General features: G+C 41.7%; 1 protein-coding gene across 2 annotated transcripts in view; it reads right to left on the minus strand.

The window, feature by feature from the left end:
- Nucleotides 1-3579: 3579 nt before the first annotated feature.
- RSPH14 (radial spoke head 14 homolog) overlaps nt 3580-24508 on the minus strand; it is a 135884-nt gene continuing 114955 nt past the window's right edge. For both annotated transcript variants that reach the window (XM_075215418.1, XM_075215410.1), the window contains exons 5-7: nt 21015-21240; nt 4139-4275; nt 3580-4066 (exon numbers count right to left, since the gene is read on the minus strand). In XM_075215418.1, the coding sequence (XP_075071519.1) occupies nt 3828-4066; nt 4139-4275; nt 21015-21240 (602 nt within the window). In that variant the 3' untranslated portion in view covers nt 3580-3827. The remainder of the gene's footprint in view (nt 4067-4138; nt 4276-21014; nt 21241-24508) is intronic.

A 24508-nucleotide genomic window follows, 5' to 3' on the forward strand; every position in this document is an offset into this window, starting at 1 on the left:
TCAGGGCTGGTACAATGTATGGTGGAATATGCTGATATATGTGGAGCACAAGCTGGTACATTTTGTGTATGGGCACATGGCTAGTACAATGTCTGGTGGCGCAGACTAGTTTATTATGCATGTGGGCACATAGCTGGCACCGTGTTTGAGGGCACATGGCCCTCAAACATGGATGTGTGGGCATATGGCTGATATAAGTTATAAGCTGGTCATTATTATATAACACCCTCTGACTCTGGTACTCTGAGAGGTGTTATGGAATATGTATTGTGGGTGTGTGCGTCTTCTCACTTACTTCTTCTATCACTAGTGCAACGCTTTATCTGTGACTTGTGGGGGATGTGGATAGAGACGTCTTCCAGCATGGGACAACTCGGGAGACCCCTTGTTCCTTGTGGAGTCACCTCAAGGACAGCACAGAGGTCATGTTAAAAGAATAAAAACACCTTGGTATAATTATTTGAAAGGTGGGAGGGAATAAATTAGATAGTGGAAGCAAGTATCAAAAGAATGATCACAGCATATAAATTATAAACAGTTCAAATAAACACTGGCATCAGTATAAAACAGTAGAATAAAAACAATATGTATCTGTATGGTTGAGTAGATAGATGAACAGTTTAAACATACAATGGAATACGTTTTTGTATAACTGTGGATTCCAACACCTACACACCACATGACTCAAGCGCCCAACCTCACACCACAATCCTATTGCTAAATAAGCATATATATAAACTAGACAATGGTGGAGTGCTGCCATGTAGTGATCCCGTTGGTGCACTTAACGTGGGTAACCTGAGTTACATGTGATTCACAGAATGTAAATGAAACTGTGACCGGATGGGTGGCTCCAATAATGGCAGGCAAGTTGTCGCAATGTCATGAACATTAGTCACTGATGTCCCTTTAAATAACTATGTATGTAAAACATAAGTATGTAAAATAAGTGTCTATATAGCTTAGTCTCTGATGTATGAAACCAAGAAATATATTACACTAGTGATCGGTCATCGCCGATTATGCAGCAGATTGGGTAGTGACTGCCATTGTCTCTTGATGGTAGTCCTCTCTGCTCACTCACAATTCACTGAGGTCAGGAGACTCCCTCTCTGATGATGGACTCACTTGAAATGCCTACAAAAGCAGGTACTCCCAAGGTTCTCCTCAGTTAACAGTGAGTAATTCTCTCCCCACTGTCAGGGCATAAGCATGGCAGGCATCTCCTGAGGGCTCTCTCTCTATCTTACAGGCAATCTCCTCCCAGTAATGCCAGCTCCCCACAGCACAACACTCCTTCCCTGGTGCTGATCTTCAAGGATCTCCTGCACAGGGTGCTCCCTCCTTGCACTGGGCCACCCCCGACTCCTCTCCTCTCCCTGTCCATGGGTCTCTGGTGTTGAAGGGGACTGCGGGCACTCTCCAGCTTCTCTCACTGCTCGCCCCCTTTCTCTGGCTCCAACAGCCCTTTTTGGCACCTTCCAGGATCCTCCAATGTGCCTCTTGGCTTCTTACTACCAGCGGCAAGTGCTGCAGATAGGTGTAATATGGGTTGCGGCTGCTGATGCACCATTGAATAAGATCATACCCTTTTGACGTTTTGATCCCTGAGCCACTTAGTTATCACTTTTGCCTTATGTCAACGTTCTCCATCATGCTGGATAAGGCATTGTTCATCACCAAACTGTTCTTGGATGGTTGGGAGAAGTTGCTCTTGGAGGATGTCTTGGTACCATTCTTTATTCATGGCTGTGTTCTTAGGCAAAATTGTGAGTGAGCCCACTCCCTTGGCTGAGAAGCATCCCCACACGTTACTGTTGGCATGACACAGGACTGATGGTAGCGCTCACCTTTCCTTCTCTGGACAAGCACTTTTCCAGATGTCCCAAACAAACTGAAAGGGAATTCATCAGAGAAAATGACTTTATCCCAGTCCTCAGCAGTCCAATCCCTGTACCTTTTACAGAATATCAGTCTGTCCCTCATGTTTTATCTGGAGCGAAGTGGCTTCTTTGCTGGCCTTCTTGACACCAGGCCATCCTCCAAAAGTCTTCGCCTCACTGTACGTGCAGATGCACTCACACCTGTCTGCTGCCATTCCGGAGCAATCTCTGCACTGGTGGTGCCCGAATCCCGCAGTTGAACCAATTTTAGGAGATGGTCCTGGCGCTTGCTGGATGTTCTTGGGTGCACTGAAGCCTTCTTCACAACTATTGAACCTCTTTCCTTGAAGTTCTTGATGATCCGATAAATGGTTGATTTAGGTGCAGTCTTACTAGCAGTAATATCCTTGCCTGTGAAGCCCTTTTTGTGCAAAGCAATGATGACTGCCCATGTTTTCTTGCAGATAACCATGGTTAACAGAGGAAGAACAATGATTTCAAGCACCACCCTCTTTTAAAGCTTCCAGTCTGTTATTCTAACTCAATCAGCATGACAGAGTGATCTCCAGCCTTGTTCTCGTCAACATTCTCACCTGTATTAACGAGAGAATCACTGACCTGATGTCAGCTTGTCCTTTAGTGGCAGGACTGAAATATAGGAGAAATGTTGTTTTTGGGATAAAGTTCATTGTCATGGCAAAGAGGGACTTTTAAATTAATTGCAATTCATCTGATCACTCTTCATGACATTCTGGAGTATATGCAAATTGCCACAAAGAAAACTGAGGAAGTAGAATTTGTGAAAAATAATATTTGTGTCATTCTCAAAACTTTTGGCCATGACTGTACAGTCACATTGTTTTACACTGAACAAACAGAGAGTCATACCCATTATTCGACAAGGCAACTACATCAAATTATGATCATGGAATTGATCTGCTTGTGCTTATCATACAAAAAAAATACTTACAAGACTTATTTATGTGATAAGGTTGTAATTGACGTACTTTATTTCTTCAAAGTCAACCGCTGCGATTACTGGAGAAAACTGTTATAAAAGTAAATCACAAACCTCTAGGTAGGTTAAATATCAGGAAGTTTTCATCAGATATTTCAGTCATTACAAGACTATAACAAAACATATAAGGCCTTATTCATTAAGAAGAGCAAGGCAAAAAAAGGAGTACATTTTCTCTTGGACAAACCATGTTACAATGCAAGGGGTGTAAATTAGTTTATTATTTTACACATAAGGAAAATACTGGCTGTTTTTTCATGTAGCACACAGATACTTATTTTTACACTGAAATGTAAAGTTGATCTAGGACATGCCCAACTACAAATCTGTCCCTACATTTTAAAATTACCTCCCCTCCAATGCAAAATGGTTTGGCCAGTGTGCAAAGTTACTCCTTTTTGTGCTTTACTTTCCTTGATGAATCAGGCCCATACTGTTTAGCTTTTAGATACGTATGACTTTTAACAGACACCTGGGGGTATTCTCTGCGCTTTGCCGTAATTTTTTTTAAAACACCAATTATATCAATGACAAAAGCAATAAAATTGCCATTTAATAAAATTGCCATTTTAAAATAATATACTCCATAGGCTTGATAATTACTATTACTCATAGCATGTTACACAACTAATGATGTAAAAATGCTGACACACTAAAAAAAATATTAGGAATCACAAATTTATGGTCTAAAATGACATTTATTTATTTATGTTCATGTGCCCATGTGAGTTCAGAGAGTTTATTTCATACTTCTAATGGCTCAATGTCCTAAAGTTGCGGTTATTGTTTGTAGATTTATCTACTTTAGAACCAAAATAAAGATGCAAACACTTCCTAAGGATTTAGTCTTTCTTGCAGGCACAGATAAAGAAGAAACATTGAAAGAAAGTTAATTTAGGCATAATTCCTTGTATCAAATACTTGGCTTATGGTTTCCACTGTATGACTCGCACTGCTATAGCAGCAGCTATCCTCACTGCTTCACTGGAGTCCTCCATGCATCCCTGGATTACATCCACACCCCCCAGCAGCACATGACGGCCCTCAGGAGCCTCGGAGAGGTTGGTTAATGCTTTGAGGCAGTTCAGTCGCACCTTACTGTGGGTATCCTTCACAAGATCCAGCAACTTTGGGATGGCACCAGACTGAAGAGCAGCATATTTTCCTGCAGAAAGATGGGATGAATAGACTAGGAAAAAATGGACGACGTTCAGACCTACAGAGAACAGATTTTTACCTTGAGTAGTGATGGTGATGTACATCAAAGCCCCAGCAGCATTGGCTCTGACCTCCGTATCACCGTCCTCCAGGAGCAGAACAAGCAGGGGAACCATGTTTGCTTGGCACACACTTTCCTTTCCTTCCAGTGGCACACTGCGATGCAGGGATAGAACGGGCAGTGAAGGTTACTTTGTGCTATTGCTTCAACTGATGGTGTTTAGGAAAAATATCTTCATAAATGAATTGATACACACAGGTGAAGGAGAGACTTTGAGTATTGTAGGAGTTAAGAAAACCCAAAAAATACCCAAAAACCTTTAAACAGAGTGGAAATTTGAGTATAACTCTGTAGATACTTGTAACAGATACCTGTCCTCTAGGAGATGCAGAGGAGAGATATGTCTGTGAGTTTATGCCATTCTCATCATCAAGTGGGCAATGTAAGGCCTATGATGATACTAAATCTGTTATAACTCCTACACAGTTGGAGGGTAGCCTGTATAATATTCAGTATAGCTAGCCGGTAGGGCATTTGAGTTACATTTTAGTAAAATTATTTATAAATGGCTTATCATTTAAGATGCAGACAAGGAGAAAATGTATTTACTAGCATAGTATAGTTGAACAAATTAGAGATCAATATAAAGTAAAACTAAAGCCAGTGGGCAAAAAACAACTCTGCTTTCCTTCAAAACACCCTAGGCTGCCCTAACAACTCTGGTCTGTGGCAATAGATGAAGTGGTGCTGATACAGGATAAAAAAGCTGAAATGACAAAGCGTGACATGTCAGTTATTGACAAGACCATGTCCGGTGTAGGAATTAGACAAATACAGAACATATTTGTTATTTACAACACTCTGAAACCAATTACATAAGCTCTGGCTTTACATAACTTCAGAGTGATTTAGTACAGGGAGGAATGTAGCATGTAACGGTACAATACTGCCTTTTCGTATTAAAATCTGTGTTGTCAATGCTCCCCCAGCAACAATGCTGCTGACTGCTGGAAATAGGCCAGTGGCGTTAGGCGCAAGTAGTCCCCATACAAACCATCCTCTGAACAAACAAGGCACAAGATCTTTCTACACTTCAGGTACAAGTTAGATACACTCTAATAGATAGTATCACTAATCAAACATTGGCATTTATTACCATTTGAGGAAAAAAGAGTTCATGGCTATTTTATAGATGAATATAAAAAACTAATGTCATAGAAAGTTGGTCCTTTGATTACTGTTCATCAAAATGTGCACAAACTTACAATGAAATCCTCAGCAGGCATAAAAATCAAACCTGTCGACACACCTACAAAAGCTCTGTGGGCCCTCAGAAACCATTGTCTCATTGTCCAGCAAAATTCTATGCACTCCCGCAAAGCCAAGATTTGTGCGCACACATTCACGTGCGTAGCTCCAAGGCAAAAAAAACCCCTCAAAAATACAAAACATTTTTTCACTGTGCACTTTTTGCTTCTTAGGAATAATCGTCAGTAGGAAAACAAATATTCTAGTTTTGTTCACATTTTTTTATGAATAAGAGATATCAGGGTGCAATTCGATCAATGAAAACAGCAACATGGTATACTCTTACAAATAACTCAATAACTATCTCCAAATTTCCAGAAGGCAATAAAAAACAGCTATTTTAAAATAATATTTATATAATTGTTTTGATAGTCATAAAAAAAAGGTCAAGCCTCAAAGCTTCCACTTCTTGTTGTTTGAAAAGTAATCATCCAGTAATTATTTGCCAGATAAACAGAACTAGCTGGTATCATGAATCCAGAGTCCCTGTATAAACTGCAAACATATTCAACATACTGCAACACATAAATTAGTTACACTGTAACCTTTATGACACTTAGGTTTCACGTGGCTCATTCCATAGGTCGTTACTGCACATGTTTAAGCTTTACTGTTAGTCTCATATGGTATATAGAACAGTGTTTCTCAAACCCAGTCCTCAGGACCCCTAACAGTGCAGGGGAAATAATTATACCACCTGTGGATCTGTTACAATGTGTCCGTCAGTAATGAATACACCTGTGCTAAAGCAAGGAGATATGGAAAACATGCACTGTTAGGGGTCCTGAGGTCCAGGTTTAATAAACACTGATATAGAGCACAATCGCAACTTAAAAGGAAAACCTGAACCTGGTCCAAAACACCTGAAAACCATATTAAACATACAATGAATGGATTCTTCTGAGCTCATTCCAACCATTGCATTCTAAAATTGTAACCACACACTTAAAATTTTAACAACAATTTATGCCAATGTTAATTAACAAACAGAATATATATCTACCACAAAAAAAGAATAAATATAAGGGACCTAGAAAAATCATTTGATCCCCAAGTGACCCAGGCTCCAGGCCAAAACTCTTCAACATGTTATAGAACATATCTCAAGGGGGGAGGAGCCCTGTGATATTCCAGCCAGGGGGACCAAATAGTGAACAATTTGATTGGGACTAGGTACATACGCAAGTAGACCTTAGCTGAATCCCCCCTAATGCACATGCTAGTGAACAATGAAGTGAAAAATCCGCGATCAAGGGTCTCCCCCATGTTTAGTTTCCAAGCTAGTTCATGAGAATCCTTAGGTAGTGTCCTAGCAGACAGAAAAAGTCAATTTATAGGGCAGCATGGTGGCTTAGTGGTTAGCACTTCTGCCTCACAGCACTGGGGTCATGAGTCGATTTCCATCCATGGCCTTATCTGTATGGAGTTTGTATATTCTCCCTGTGTTTGCGTGGGTTTCCTCCGGGTGCTCCGGTTTCCTCCCACACTCCAAAAACATACTGGTAGGTTAATTGGCTGCTATTAAATTGCCCTTAGTCTCTCTCGGTCTGTGTATGTGTGTGTTAGGGGATTTAGATTGTAAGCTTCAGTGGGGCAGGGACTGATGTGAATGAGTTCTCTGTACAGCGGTGCGGAATTAGTGGCGCTATATAAATAGATGATGATGATGATAGAGGATAACAAGCCCCTAGCAGAAGTCTGCAGCCAGCAGGGGGGATTCGAGCATGAGGAGGGATGTAACCCCTGCACTGCATTTTGTAAACACACATCTGGAATGTGATATTCGTTTTTAATAGCTGCAAAGAGGGGAAATAATGGGTGTGATGTTAGTAATAATGTGATATCCGCAAGAAACAATATACCGTGTCTAAACCAGAGAGAAAAGGAGCTGTGATCAAAACCAGGAGGGAAGGCTGGATTGTCCCATAGCAGAATAAGGAGACCTGAAACAAATTATGGACATTCTGGTCCACAATTAGCACCTCTGTAATAATGTGACAGGCTACCAGTAAAGTTCATCTATTCTGATTCCCTGCCAAACTGATCTCACTGACGAATGTCTAAGTCTTTGGCTGGTTGGTGTCTGGGAGAGTTCTTCACAATTCAGAAGACAGATACAGGGAGACCTGGGAAAAAACTACTTCAGCAGTATTTCTGTCCTGGCATCCCAGGTCTACTTACATCTGTCCTGCTGGCCACGGGTGAAAAAAAATGACTTGTGGGTCACCCATGCATCAGTGATTTAGATAATGCCTTACCAGCTCTCTCTGGCTCCACCTGGTGTCCACCAATGAACATTGCCATTTTAAAAAGCTAGTAGTATTGCTTTATTTAAAAAGTATTCCAACAGGAAAATATACTGTTGAAGTCGTATAATTGGATGAACGAAAGTATATTGGTTAATATTATTTTGCCGTGCGATCGCGATCAGTATGCCACGTAACACGTCGCATGGTGCGATCGCACGGTAAAATGCGCACACACGCACACACACACACTCTAACATTTAGTTATTTATATATTTCATATTTATATTGGTTCCGTTATACAATGATTCATGAGCAGATAGTATTTAGTTTATTATTAGTTTATATATTATGATTATATATACACTTTAGTGTTATTTAAGGTTCAGGTTACAGGAAAGGTGTCATGTCTGGTATCATATTAATCCCCTATTCATCAGCAGTTGTCCGGTTCATTCGCCGAAGAGATCGCACATTGCATACTCTAGTTAGTGATGTTAGGGAATAAGTACTTAAAGTAATGCTGACTATAAAATGCTAATAGACTAGTTGAAACTGGAGCCTTGGCGGGAAAAGTCAGAGCACAACCCCTGGAGAGATGATCCCCACCTTTGGATATTTTGGTTTGAACTAGCCTATGACCTGCAGCACTCTGGACCTTCCTGATACCTGGACCAATAGAAGCAAGTCACGTCATCTGCATTGTTGTCTCTGTAACACTGAGTGTATATAATATAGCTGTGCTCCCACTGGATTCAGTCATTCTCTGACCACAGTATTCTGGAGTGAAATACTGTTCACTGGTACCCGTGACAGCGCAGCTAGCGCAAGCGAACGCAGTGGTATGTATTTATCTTTTGGTATTGGCTGTACTGTATTATAATCATGTATTGAATTGTTAAACTTTGCATCTGCTAAAATAAATTACTTTCTGCCTTGAAAACACAACACAATCGCTTGGGCAATGCTTATTTGAAAACAATAGAATTACTTTAATAATTTGGGGGCTCTGAGTTGGTGGTTACGTTACCGGAAGGTATGCAACGCTTACGGATTTCGGTTCCTCAACAAAGGGTGGATTGACGCGTCACATAAGGGAAAGAACGCAATGTATTCAAAACCAGTTGTTCACTTTGTGTTGCGAAACCGAATGTCCATTGTTGCATAATCTGAAGGAATGCTAACTTGAATCTAGGGACAAGAAAGAAAAATGTTTCTTTTTATTGTTGTTTTGCGTTTTAAAAGGTATTGCATTGCATAGGGTATGTGTACTTCCTGCATAGTGTATGTGTATTTCCGGTATTATTGCCATGTGTTTAAACAATCATGTTCATAGTCTGTTATATATGTATAGTATAATCACTTGTTAAAACCCCTGAAAAGATATTACCATTGTTTGGGAAATTTATTTTCTGTGCAGAAAACAAAATGTTGTATGTGAATGGTATGCATAAAGATAAGAGAAGAGTTTGTATACTGTTGAAAAGAGACAGACAAAGAGGTGATTTACTATTGAAAAGACAGGGATATCGGTTGCTGCCTGACGAGGTGGACTGGACGGGCAAGGTTGTGTTTGAAATAAGAACACTATTTAAGTAGTGTGCGGCATTTTGAGTAGCATACGGTGTTGATTTTAAGTAACATACGGTATTTTAAGTAGTATATGGTGGGGTGTTGTTTTAAGTAGTGTGCGGCATTTTGAGTAGTATGTGGTATTTTGAGTAGCATACGGTGCAGTTTTTAAGTAATATACAGTATTTATAACAGTATATGGTGTGGTTTTATGGTAGTATGTGGTATTTTGAGTAGCATACGGTGCAGTTTTTCAGTAGTATACGGTATTGTGAGTAGTGGTGTATTGAAAAAGTATATGATTTGAATAAGTAGTATACAAGGTATACGGTGAAAACAGATTTGTTGGTAGAGCCAGGGTATCGAGGAGCTGATAGCCCTGTGGCCCACATTGATATTTCTGTGTTAAGGGTCCTCGTTTGGTGCGAGAAGAAGCGAGTGGACGCGGCTAGAGGAAATACGTCCACGGCCATTAGAGATCTCTAGCGGTAGATTGTTTATAGCAAGGGGTTGAAATTGTTTGCTGGAAGGGAAAGAGTCCTGCGGTATTATCTGTGGTCCGCATAAAGGGTATTGTTTTCTGGAAGGGACAGAGCACTGCTGTGTTATCTGTGTTCCGCATAAAAGGTATTGTTCAAAATAAGTGATAAATATACACTAGAGATGGCCAATGTACTGCCTAAGGAAGGCCTTAATGGTTCAGCAAGATTTCTCATGTGTAAGAAATATGGTGCATACGCAACGGCGTATTGCGACACGTGGGTCAAGATGACCAAGGATTGTGTTAGGCCTTTCCCAACAATAGGAAGTTTTGATTCAGAGGTACTGGATAATGTTAAAGAAAAGGTGTGGTTGATTAGATCAACAGAAGTGAGAACTAGACATGATGATTGTTTAAAGTTGTGGCAAATGGAAGGCAACACGTGGCAGAGCAGCGAATGCACAGCGGAAGTAAGTGTGGCGAAAAATGCGCGCATAGCGGAAATAGCCGTTGAAAATCGTGACGAACTGAGCGCAAGCCCGCCCCCGACAAATGTGGTCGGGGCGGTGAGTACAGCCAATACCAAAAATGTAAAAACTGTAACTAGTAACTTGTATGTTGTTTTAAGTAATGTTAAAAGTAATGTTTCAGGACAAAGAAACTGAAAGATCCCACCAGCAGGGGCAGCGGCTGAAAGTAGTGAGAATAATGTAAAGGTTAACAAAGGGGGAAACATCCATTGTACTGCAACAGCAATTTCAGCAACTAGTTCAGAACATAGTGATTTGGTAGGCTTACATCCTGTTCGCACAACAGCAGTTCCCAATGGGAAGGCGGACAAAGATGGTGAAGTTCCCTTAAAACATGTAGCAAAACATGATCCATGGACTAGGTCTGAAATGTTTTCAATTCTGTCTGATTTCCCTGATCCTAGAAAAGTTTTGGCCAAATGTCAGAAGTTTATTAGATATTATGGTAATGTGTACGAGCCAACTAATAACGATTGGTGAGTAGTGTTGAAGATCTGTCTTCCTCTCAATACTGATATACAAAAGTTTATTAAGGATTGTATGTTGGAGAAGGATAGATCCTCAACAGAGGGTGATAACCATGAAAATATTAAACGCATAATTTCTCAGTTGGCCATATACTTTCCTATGGTAGTGGACTGGAGTAAAATTTTTACTATCAAACAAAAGGATAGTGAAAAGGCAACAGACTATTTTTCCAGGGCTCTGAGAGCGATGGCCAATTATACTGGGGTATCAGACATAAAAGATAATGTACACTACAGGGAGGTTGCTGTTTCAGTTCTAATGGATGGCCTCAGGGAAAACTTGAAAAGAAGGGTGTAAACTTCATTACCAAACTGGAAAGGAATCACTGTAAGTGCTCTTAGGGAGTCAGCTATAGGATATGATAGAAGTATAAATAAACAGAAAGAGACACTAAGTGATAGGGTAATGATGGTAAGTATCCCAGCACTAGAGGGACTGCACACACGACCACCAGCATACAACCCACATAACAGGAAACCTAGAATATTGAGATGTTACAACTGCCGAGAAGGACATATTACGAAGGATTGTAGAAAAGAAAAACACAATCCTAGAGGAGGGTCACATAAACACCCACAAAGAAGGCACACATAAGTCTCAGAGGTATTCCAACAGTCACCTGCACACCTCACAGCAGTAAATGTTTTGAGGGAGAACTATAGCCAACTCAAGAAAACAGGTCATACCCATAGCCCTACAACCAGGCGTGGTAAATATTAAACTATGGTAAGTATTAGTGTGCAGGTTACTGATTTAAAAGTATACTTTGTGGATTTTGCTTGTTTGTTTTATGTTGTCACATGTTTGCTTTCCTGATCGCTGGCCGATAGTAAAAAATGAAAATGTTTGTTTCATTTGCTGTTTTAAGATAACTATCTTGTTTTTTTCTTCTCACAGATAAGGGTAGACAAAAGGAATATAGACTTAGTGCTTAAGGGGGTGGTATAGAGAAATAGAAAAATTATTCTTGAAAGACAAATTAACAATGGATCATTGGAACACTCTTTGCTTTAGGCTGCAGTGACTCATGATAATTTGTTTGGCTGAGAATCATTATCCAAAAATGAAGTATGTACATACTTTGCTCTAAAATATTCATTTATGTATTTCAGATAAGTATGAGTCACTAGGGGGGGTATTCAATTGTTAGCGAGACGGGTGAAAATTCCGCGCTCGGAAAAAAAACAACAACCCGCGCTCGTTTTTTCCTGTTCGAGCGCTCGTTTTAAAAAAAAACCCGCTCAATTCAATTGTTAACATTGCATCCACCTCCTCGCGCTCTATTATTGGTCCTAGCGAGTTTGAAATGAGGAGTGGTTAAGGCAGTCATTTTAGTATAAAAAAAATAAAAGAAAATGAATGCAATCAAGAAGGGCCCCAGCACTGCAAAGGAGATTTGGCCCCTACACTGCAATCAAGAAGGGCCTCAGCACTGCACAAGAGAATGGGCCCCCACACTGCAATCAAGAAGGGCCCCAGCACTGCAATCAAGAAGGGCCCCAGCACTGCAAGCAACAATGTTTTTAGGTTATTTTTATGAACTTTTACACCTATTTTTTCAGTTTAATGTATATTTTTCTTAAATTAATAAAAAAATTTTTTCTTTGAGCAGACCAAGGAGGTGCGAGATGAAACAGCAGATTTGCCTGTTTCACCCACAGCGTTAAAAAACAATTGAATAGCTTTTTCTGCTGAGGGTTCGCATCCAGCCTATATTTAACATTGACAAACGGTTGGAGCGCGATAAGACCGTTTCGGTAAAAAAAAAAAAAAGATTAGAATTGCGGGAGAAGTTTCCGCGCTCGAAAATAAGAAAAAAAAACTTAACTCGCTCGAAATTACAAACTCGCTAACAATTGAATACCCCCCCAAAGAGTTAATTTTTAATTTCTCTATCATAAGTGAGGAAGTCCGTTGCAAAGGTATGTAGTTATGGTGATACCGAGTTCTTAATGAACAAAATGACGGACGACACTGGATTGCACGGTTGATGTAAGACCAAGTATGGGGAGGGATCATAGTTTAGTGAATAGCTAAGGGGATTAGTGGAATGAATACAGCCATTTTCCCATAGTGTCCAATCCAGCTGTCATGTTTGCTGTAAAATCTCCCTTTCTGCATGTCTATTTGTTTTCAAACCCTTGTATTCAAATCTTTGTATTCCTATTATTCGTTGCTCTCCTATTTTTTCATTCTTAACATCTATGCTAGTATCTCTTGTATAGAGATACAAAAAGACGTAGACACAGTCTCAGTAATGGGGCTAAGGCATTTTTGACATAAGACGAACTCAGGGATATACACACTAGATTGACATGAGTTACAGAAACAGTTAGGGGTTTGGTGTTATGTGTATAGAAGCTGCTAATGTTAAGCAGAAAGTTTTTTGTTTTTTTTGTTGTGAAAATACGATTCATGTTTTATAGATTGCATATCTGTTTTGTATTTTTGTTTTGTGCCTCCTGTACAAAAATGTGCCTTTATATCTATGCACAAAGGGTGGGGACAGGAGATTGCTGAAAGTTAGACATACAGATATGCATCTCTGTGTAGAACATTGGAGTAGGATTTTTGCCACAAGATACGACATAATGTGAAACCCTAGAAAATGTAAAATTTTCGTGTTTTATATTTTTTCACTGTTAGACAGACATGTAATGGATACTGTTATATTTCAAGAAAGTGTTATAGAAATAGACCCCTTTGCCCTTCTCACTTAGTCAAGTAGCTGAATGTGGGGTACTGAAAATGGCATGTGAGTTGGCAGAGGGAAAATCGATTGATATACATTGGTCTTCAGCATTTTTTCTAGTCTAGGGGGCGACGTTGAGGTGACTGAGAAATCTTTTATAACAATACCAGCACATGAGTAGGACACTACATAGAGGACTTTATACAGTGACACAGTTACCAACTGAAGTAGCTGCTAGTAAAGTCCACACTTACACACACGACTATACATGGCTGTCACACCAGGGCGAACATAGCTGTCAAATAGACAGCAGGGTTTTATGTGACAGCTGACAAATCTTTTGTTTTGTTTTTCGTTGTATTGTTTTAAAATGTGAACACACACATGCACACATACACATATTAGTTAATATATGAAGATTTGGATTACCTGAAGAATTTCTCCAGGTGAAACAAATCCACGTCATCCAATTACCACCTTGCAGGATCCTCAAATATACACTGGTGTACTGATAAAATATGTCTAGGTAAAGGTGTATTGAAATGTGTCTAATGTATTACTATGTCATACTCAAAGCTTTTGTTATTCAATGTGATAGCCTAGAGTTATAATAGGTGATAGGGGTATTCACGTTATTGATAATAAATGTATAATGTATGAGTAGTGGTAACAAATTACATACTTTTGATTAGCCACAAACCAGTGTGAACATAAAGTAATGGTACTAGGTAGAACGAATTGAATAGAATGAGGGTTGAAACTTGATTGAAGGGGCTGATAGCTTTGGCCACTAGTCCTTCCCCGCTAACAGGATCACTCCTAGGCTGCCTCTTAACCTGTTGACTTTTGAAATGTCTTTGACTTCTCTTGGGATGAGTTTGTAACTGAGAGACTAGTTTAGACCTTGAGAGGGAAGGTAAACAGTGAGACAGCAACCGAGAACGTTCAAAACACTGTTTCCTGAAAAGTCACACTAACTGTCAGGATGTTGGACCGGGAGGGTAAGTTGTGGAACAGCAATTTCCTAGGCTCAGGTTATTTGACAGAAAGGTACCAGGGGTGTAGGCTACCAGCATCACGACTCAAGGGTAGCAGAGACACGCTGGTGCCCATTTCACCCACTGCAGAGGAGTCAACCCAGAGAAGGGTCCAAGTGCACTCATGAATCTGTTTTGGGAGGCCTCCAATGCAGTTAGTAGCACCTGAGCCAAAGGCAAAGACAGTTGTCCAGCATGAAGTTGTAGTTTTTCCTGTTCTGTGTTTCTCTTATCTCATTCTCTTTTCAGGACGGTCAATTATTTTAATTATTGACAGGTGACAGAGGCTGGTTCAGGTAATGATATTGAGGAGTTGGGAATGAAGGAGAAGTTAGTAGCACAATCAGTGTCGGACTGCCGGACTATCCACCGGTAGGCCCGGCAGGCTTGAAGCTCCGCCCCCTCTGCTGTTAGGGCGGAGCTAACGGGAACACCTGAGTTCAGATGTCGGCGGCGGGGCCACTTCCGTAACAAACACACTACCGCACGACTTTCTGCACCTGCACGGTAGTGTGTTTTTCACTTCAGCAAGGGAGGAGGAGTTCCTGCTGTCTTCCTGATATTACAAGCCGCGGCCGCCCAGAGGAGCAGGATGCCGGAGCTTTTCACAGTTACTCACGGGTTAGTGAGTGCACTCCCAAGCTAGCCAGCCTGTTACTTTTTTTTTTTAAACAGAAAAGAGCATGGCAGAGTGTGCAGGAGGGGCCAGGTCAGCATGGTAGACTGTGCCGGGGGGGGGGGGGCAGGTCAGCATGGTAGACTGTGCAGGGGGGGCCAGGTCAGCATGGTAGACTGTGCAGGGGGGGCCAGGTCAGCATGGTAGACTGTGCGGGGGGGGGGGGGGGCAGGTCAGCATGGTAGACTGTGCAGGGAGGGCCAGGTCAGCATAGCACAGTGTGAAGATGGACCAGGTCAGCATGGCACAGTGTGAAGGGGAGCCAAAGCAACATGGCACAGGGTGATGAAAGGGGGCCATGAGAAGGGGGGAGCAAAAGCAGCATGGTGGGCGCAGTGTGATCATAAGGAGGCACAGCATGGTGATTAAGGGGCACATTAGTGTGTGTGATGGCACAGCGGGCTTGTGACAATGTAATGTGTGTGTGGTAGATGGTGGCTAAGTATTAATTGTGGGTACTATTGATTTAACGCCGGGCCCCCAACATTCCAGGATCCAGACAAGCCGAAACTAAAGAAACCAACAGCCACAGGTGGTAAAAGTGACAAGAACAGGTAGGACAGTCTGTCAAATATTCTGAGTCCAGTCCAGGCTTGGCTAACCTGTGGCACTCCAGGTGTTGTGAAGCTACAAGTCCCAGCATACCCTTCCAGCAATAAGCTGCAATATATTGGCAAAGCATGCTGGGGCTTGTAGTTTCACAACACCTGGAGTGCCACAGGTTAGCCAAGCCTGGTCTAGTGGGACAATCCCGATTTTTGGTGACTGTCTAATCTAAGGGACAGGTCAAGACTGTGTACTCTTTATTCACACACTGCATTCTTTATATACTACACTATGGTGCTAGCTGTCCTTCGTGGGCTGACCACTCCCCCTCTAGTGTCTGGTCCCGTCTCTATGATGGCTGGCCACACCCCCTCTGGAGGGACCCTAGCGTTGCAGTCCCCCGGTGGGCCCTTCATGCCCCAGTCCGACACTGAGCTTAATCGGTCCAGCCAATTACTCTATATATTTCAGGGGTTTAGGAAAATTTGGAAACCTTACAGACTGTGGGTAAATAATTTATAAATATGGAAAGAGTAGTGGTAACAGGAATGAGCCTTGGGGCTCACAGGGAACAGATAGGAGGTTAGAGTTGAAGCCAGAGAGTAACACAAGCAGGGAGCTTCCTTATAACTAGGAGTGAACCACATTATATGTGTCCCTTGATGGAGGAGACAATGTCCTTTCTCATGCCTCCAGACACACTTTCTCATGCTTCCAATCTAATATCTAATGATATTACACTGGAATGGCACTAATTGTATCATATGGAATGAATTACTAGTGGTACACCAACAAAACATAAATTGTTTTATTTTCGGCACAATTAAACTTAGAAACATAGAATTTGACGGCAGATAAGAGCCACTTGGCCAATCTAGTCTGCCCATTTTTTAACCTATGGTAGTCCCCAACCCTATATCATTCTTATTTCTATTTAAGGAAATACTCATGTCTATCCCAAGCATGTTTAACTTGCTCTATTGTATTAGCCTCTACCACCTCTGATGGTAGGCTATTTTATTACATTTGCTGATCCCAAATTTGACACATCCTCTTTAAATAAAGAAACACACACATAATACCCCTCCACCCTCATAAAAGGAAAACATTTAGGGGGGACTCAATTCCCCTCGTTGTTCTTTAGAACAATGTGGGGTGCGCGTAATTACTGTTATTCCCTGAGCCGAGAGCAGAAATCCGTGTTAAAATTACCGTAGTAACGAAAATAATGTGCAGCTCACGTTGTTCTTTAGAACAACGCTGGGAATTGATTCTACTCCCTAAAATATTTTTTTCTTTTCCTTTTTTTTTTTTTTTTTTCAAAAAAAGGTTTTAAATACCAATGCAAGTAGATTGCATATACGTAAAAAGAAAGCTCTAAAAATCTGCACGTAAAAATTGAATATTTATGCCTCTATGCTGAGACAGAGGAATCTACAATTACACCCAGCCACAAAAGCATAATAAAAGTTTCTTAAAATTTGTTTTGATAGCGAAAATCCCAAGACATTCCCCCCTACCGCACCATAAGTAAAAAAAATACAATAACAAACACATTACTTGGTGTATAATACACATAATGTGAGCAAAATGAGTTTGTATTATGACAAACCCAGTGCTGTGTGTGAGTCATTCACAGAGACAGACACACATCATTCATTTCTACAGACTATAGATAATTTCCTATAATCATTGGTGTCTGTAGGAATGATTGAGGGGGTTAGATCACAGCAGGGGCAGCAAGCATAAAATTAAGTGACTGTACATGAAGTAGGTTACCTATATATTGGAAGTCTGGACTAGAAAACAATCATTTATAGGAACCAACTAGTGTTAGATTATGTCAAAAACATCTAAACCTATGCTACCGCATGTTAACCAGTGTTTAATTATTTAAAAGTATAAAAAACAAAGTAAAACAAATAATAAGCAAGAGTAAAAAAAACAACAGACACAAAAAACCTAACATATGAATTATATTATGGCTCATATAAGTAGACAACACCTTCAACACAGTACACTTATTTGGCATACCCCTAAAAGTTACGAGTCACGGAATAAAATTAAGGGTATATTTGTGGGCTAAGTTAATAGTTCAGCTAATATCGTCTAATATCGTCTAATATAATTCGCTAATATAGTCGTACCTTGCTGACCGATCCTTCTCCGTCACCACATCTGGATCTCTCTCCCCCCTGTCCTCCCTTCCAGTTGGGGTCCCTCAGGGCTCTGTCCTGGGACCCTTACTCTTCTCTCTATACACCTCTTCCCTGGGTGAACTCATCAGCTCCTATGGCCTCAACTACCACCTCTACGCTGACGACACTCAACTTTACCTCTCCTCTCCTGATCTCTCTCCCTCCCTCCTCTCTAGGGGGTCCGCCTGCCTCTCTGCCAGCTCCTCCTGGATGTCCTCTTGATTCCTCAAACTTAATCTTGCCAAAACTGAGCTCATAGTTTTTCCTCCCTCTCATACCTCAACCCCTTCTGACCTCGCTATCACTGTCGACAACACCTCTATCTCCCCTGTCCCCCAACTTCGCTGCCTCGGTGTCATCCTCGACTCCTCTCTCTCCTTCGGCCTCCACATTCTCTCTCTTGCGAAATCCCGCCGCTTCCAGCTGCGTAACATCGCTCGCATCCGGCCCTTCCTCTCCCAAGATGCCGCCAAGTGTCTTATTCACTCTCTGATCATCTCCCGCTTGGACTACTGCAACCTCCTCCTTACTGGCCTCCCCCACTCTCATCTTGCTCCCCTTCGATCTGTTCTTAACGCAGCCGCTAGGCTTATCTTCCTTTCTCGACGCTCCTCGTCTGTCTCGCCCCTCTACCTATCCCTTCACTGGCTCCCCTTCCCCTACAGAATCCTCTTCAAGCTTCTCACTCTTACATACAAGGCCCTCGCCAACTCCACTGCACCCTACATCTCCACCCTCCTCTCTATTCATGCTCCATCCCGCCCTCTCCGATCAGCCAATGACCGTCGCCTCTCTTCTCCCCTGATCACCTCCTCCCATGCGCGTATCCAAGACTTCGCCCGCGCTGCCCCCCTCCACTGGAACAAGCTCCCTTCCTCTATCAGAACCTGCCCTAATCTGTCCAGTTTCAAACGAGCTCTAAAAACCCACCTTTTTCTTAAAGCTTTCCAGTCTCCCACTTAACTCCCTACCAGATCTTCTGCCTCTTCCCCTTCACTCCCCCCTTCCCTTATCCTCCTTCTCTCCCTCCCTCGTGTCTCTCTGTCTGTCTACCCCACCCCTTAGATTGTACGCTCCTTTGAGCAGGGTCATCTCTCCTCCTGTTTTCACCACTTTTAACTCTGCTCTCCAGCTACCTTGCCCTCCTCCTCTAGGACCTTCTTCTCCCCGTTCCCTCTTGCTCCCTCCTCTCCACTCTGGGGGTTTCCCTGCCATCCGTGCCCTCTTGGGCTCCGCCGTATGCGGGACCTTCCCCACTCCCCTCCCCCGCCCCTCTAGCTGTGCTTTGAGCTCACTGAGTTACTGTGCGTTTTGTTTACTGTATCGTGCTGTCTCACCTTTGTATTGTAATTTTGTTTGTCCCTGTACGGCGCTACGGATACCTAGTGGTGCCCTATAAATAAAAATTAATAATAATAATAATAATAATATCGTAAAAGAAACTAAGGGGGAAAAATCAGAGGAAAATGCACTGATTTCATTATACATTGCCCATAAATTAAAAATATATCTCTGATCGTTGTAGCAATCACATATAAAGTGATTCCCAGTAAAAGGGTGCCTGTCTATCAAATGCCTTAGTGTACACAATGTGACTTTTGTACTTTTGCTATTTCATTCACTGTGTATAAAAAGAATTTCCCTACCTCAGCAATGTTTCTTTTATCAAATGCAATGTTTACAGAAATCACCAGGTGCAGCACCTTGAAGACTAGTTTCAGAATTTTTCAGAACCTTAAAATACATTGTATCTGTGTAATAGGTGGTAACTTTTAGAAGTACAACTACAGAACATAACTTTGTAAAACAAATATTTCAATTGAACAGCGCCACACAGTGGTCAAATTAGTAAAAAAAATGTGTTGTGATGTGTTTTATTTAAATTTATAAGTGCATCCCCCTACTGAATATCTCACAGAAAGGGTAAGGGTACTTGGCATCACAACCCTATTAAAGTAAGTGTTTAGGTGGGCTTTCAGCAGGTTTGGAGATATTTAATTTATTGTGAGCACTACTCCAAACTGTTAACTTTCTGTAAATTTTGTATATATACATACAGAAAGCGCATTAAAGTTATACTGTAGTTCACTACAGAAAGATGCGATTCATCAACTTTATTACTTAATTTACATATGTGTTTTCACGATGAAACGAGCAGTGGAACTTTCATACTAAGGTAATGGCTCAGGTTGTATGGCACAAGCATCAAGCAACCAGGTGAGTCGGCAGAGTTTGGCCACACAAATGGATGATCAAATTGCACTAATCTAATGGTTCTGGTGCCACAATGAGTAAAACATATCACACCTCTATAATTATTATTATTACCATTTATTTATATAGCGCCACTAATTCCGCAGCGCTGTGCAGAGAACTCACTCACATCAGTCCCTGCCCCATTGGGGCTTACAGTCTAAATTCCCTAACACATACACACACACACACACACACACACACACACACAGACTAGGGTCAATTTGTTAGCAGCCAATTAACCTACCAGTATGTTTTTGGGAGTGTGGGAGTAACTGGAGCCCCCAGAAGAAACCCACACAAACACAGGGAGAGCATACAAACTCCTCACAGATAAGACCATGGTCAGGAATTGAACTCATGACCCCAGTGCTGTAAGGCAGAAGTGCTAACCACTAAGTCACTGTGCTGCCATCTGGTCAAATCATGATTCCACCCATGCCGTGATCGATATCATTGCTTGACCTACATTTTTTTAGCATACTTAATCAATAGAAACAGATTTCTCAAGCCCACACATAGCACCATAGCAGCTTCAACTATGTTTTAGGAGGTCAAAGAGGTTTGTTAAGGTATACATGTGTATTAACATTAAAAAAAATGTTCCAAAATAACCTCACATAGGAACCATGCATAATTGTGTAATTAGATAATAAACATATCTTATAGTAAACATGGATTTGAATATATTATAATAAATTATCTTACAGGACTAAAATGGTTACCTAGGTTGGCATTAAATAGGAATGACAACATGACATTCATGCAGACTTGGTGCCCTCTAGTGGCTTTACATGTAAAATGTTAGAACTGTGGTTCCTTCTCACCATATTTCCATAAGGGCGCACGCTGCCTTCCTCCTAATGCCAACTAATGGGTGGCTGAGCTTTCCCTTCAGAATAGAAACAGCTCCTGCACTAAGAGCCTGGGTGACATCTGCTTGTAGGCAAAAATGCAGCGTGTCCAGGATCACCTCCTGTATCTCTTCTAGCTCTGAGTCCACCTTGCTCATCAGCTGTGACACTAGACCCACATCCACAAGAGTTGCAGCACCTGCAGAAGAAAGCATAGAGAATACTGGATTTAGGAGAACATTATACTGATCATTTACTTCCCTCTGGAGTCAATTCAGCTGAAAATGGTCCTTCTTATGCTAAAACGCTTTACTAAATATTCATTTAAAAAAATCTTTGTTAAAAAAAAAGTTTTTAATAAATTATGTAATGACACAGTCAGTACAATATATTATCTTATTATCTACTACCTTACCCAAAATGTTTCCATGAGGGCACTAATTTTTTTGTTGTAAACAGCAGGTGGCTCCGAGAGCATTGCGAAGTGAGAACTGCACATAAAGAGTTATAGATGTAGCATGTGAATACTGCATGTATTTATGGAGTTCTTAACCAGGTGGCCATTGATGATCTTCCGTGAATCAGGTATATCATTTTTTTTCCCTCTTATTTTAAAAATTATCAAAGTAAGGGGTCTATTTTCAAGTAGGGAAAAGCCCTAAATGCATAGAAAGCAAGTATTTTCTCCGGATTTATGGCTTCTCCGTATTTAACAACCCTACCTGCCGGTGATAGCTTTCAACAGCTTTTGCTAGCGAGTGCTGTTGCCAGGTCTGTAAAGCACGGGAAGCCCTATTTAACATGGACAGTGTTGCCGCTGTACTCCTATCACTATTGTCATCTCAGGATGGCGATAGATTGATGAATCGCATCATTTTGGCCCCACCCCTAAATTATTTTCAAATTTTGACCAATTACAGCAGAGGGCGGGGCTAAGATGACATGCTATTTGTGTCATTAAGCCCCACCCCTATTCACTTATCTATTGCGGGGGCGAGAACCGGGAGGTTGCCCTGCTCTCCTCGGAGCCCGGGAAGTCTCCCAGAAATGTGGGAGAGAAGGCAACTATGCGTTAAAGAAAATCAGCTAATGAATCTCCAGAGACTGAAGTGTATTTTACATTTCTGTCTCCATTACTGAAGTCATGTTGTCTTACCTGTCAGTCTTTGGTTAAATCTTGGTCTCCATGAAAATGGCCACCACCATAGGCATCAATACATGGACATAGGACACAATTTCTGAGCTGTGTCATCATGCCACAGATGGCGAAGCCAACCACGTCTTGTACTGGCTCAGCATCAGGGAGAATGCCTGACTATTCAGGGAGTGAGGGAGATCACCCCTATTTCAGGGAGTCTCCCTGACATTCAGGGAGAGTTGGCAAGTATGGAATAACCCCCATGTTTTTTCTCTACTGCAAACAAGTGTGGGGTGGCAGAAGATATTATGGTACATGCCATGTCATGACATCTAGAATAGTCTACGTTTTGGGCTTGTTCAGACAAACCTTTCTAAGAAAATATTCTCATGTCACATTCCAAATGGAACATAACACGAGAAAATCACACTTAAAATATGTGGGTACCAAGATCGTTTATACAGGTGCCTGCACACATCTACAGTTTACACGGATGGCAGTGTAACATGCAAGTCAGTGCAAGTCTTTGGATGCAGACACTGGGATCCATGATCCTTGTGCCTGCATTTTTCAGAGGAGATTTCCTGGTTGGAATGCGTTGTGAGGAAGTTCAAAATATTCGTCTTAACAAGCCCATTGACAGGATTTAGCACATAAACTGCTGTTATGACAATGGATCAGTAAGAATTGTAAGGTAAAATGATATGATTACATGTGTTCATTGTCACTAGTTATTATTATTAATCTGAAAAGCAACCTATGGAAGCATCGACTCCATTTTGCTATTACATACTGCTCTCAATTAGGATCTGACATCAAAACAAAGTCAAATTGATTGGATGTAACACACAGGCCCGGCGCTCCCATTAGGCAACCTTAGGCAGTTGCCTAGGGCGCCGGGACCTGCAGGGCGCCGCTGCAGCTGACTAGATTTGAAAATCTAGTCAGCGGAGAGAAGTGGGAGATACACCCCGCCGCCGATTTTTCAACTTCCGCCGCCACTGTCAATTCATTCTGATGCGCCCGGGTTGCCCGGCGCATCGCACACCTGATCACTGACGTCACTGATCAGGTGATAGGTCTTTACCCGGCGGCGCCTGCTGTATTATCACACTGTCTGTCAGTGACAGTGTGAATAAAGTTCTTTCCAGATGCCCCCCTCCCCTCCCAGCATGCATCGCTCCGCCTCCTGTGTGAAGAAGGTGAGGAGCAGCCATAGGAAAGAAAGAAAGAAAAGAAGAGAAGTAAAGAAAAGAAAAGAAAAGAGAAGAGGTTTGAAGAGCCCCCCTGCATCTACAGACCAGGTAAATAAAATGTAATCATTTATTTATTTATTTATTGTGTTCGTCGGGGGGCGGCGGGGCAGGAAGGGGTGGTGTTAAAATTTTGCCTAGGGCGCCGAAAACCCTAGCACCAGCCCTGGTAACACATGACATACATTTTGACACTTCAGAAATCACTCTACAGTTTCAACTCCTTATTCAAGTCAAATAACAGCAGTATTCTTCTTAGTAAAATTTGCTTTTGAGCAGAACTAAAGTCTATACTTTTCATTTTAATTCCACAATTAACATGATTGTTTTCAGGAAGTAGGCAACCTGTGAAGGGAAAATGGCAAAGCAAAGGGTTACCCCTAAAATACAACCTCTCTACCGCTTTACCTTGTTTTGATAATCTTGTTCTGCAAAATTAAATCTCTTTTTGCACTGCCCTGCAAAACAAGGCGCACTTACACGCCTGCTTAATACTTAGCAAGGAGAGTAGTCATTCCTCCTACCATCTGTGGCGAGATCAAACTTCTGCCCCTCTGCAAACACTGCCATCTTATTCCATAAACCTATTTGCATACCTCCCAACATTTGGGTATCCAGCATCGGGACAGGTGGTGTGCCCGTGGCTACATCTCGATCGATGAGTGGCCAAACCCCCGGGGGCGTGCTTAGCGCTTCTGAAGTACTAGGCTGCCCTTTACCCCCCTTCCCTCCTTTCCAAACAGCAACGATTGCGCACAGCACCAATTCACCGCTGCTCTGCCATGCAGACAAGCATTGATGGAGACATACCTCCCCAATTTCCCACCCATGGGTCAGAGCCATCAAATCAGGACTGCCCTGCCTAAATTGGGACAGTTGGGAGGTATGTATTCACTTTAGAATAAATATAGTGTAAATATAAGTGCACTTCACAAGTCCGGGCACACAGCACAGTTCCCTGCCTTTAAACCACTGGTGGACAAGCTAGTGATAGAGACAGCTAAGAACATACTTGTCAACTTTTCCTCATTGGCTTCACGGAGATCCCAGGGGAGGTGGGCGTGCAGGGGTGTGAC

The sequence above is a fragment of the Mixophyes fleayi genome, chromosome 1 (assembly GCF_038048845.1).
Source record: "Mixophyes fleayi isolate aMixFle1 chromosome 1, aMixFle1.hap1, whole genome shotgun sequence".
NCBI classification, from domain to species: domain Eukaryota; kingdom Metazoa; phylum Chordata; class Amphibia; order Anura; family Limnodynastidae; genus Mixophyes; species Mixophyes fleayi.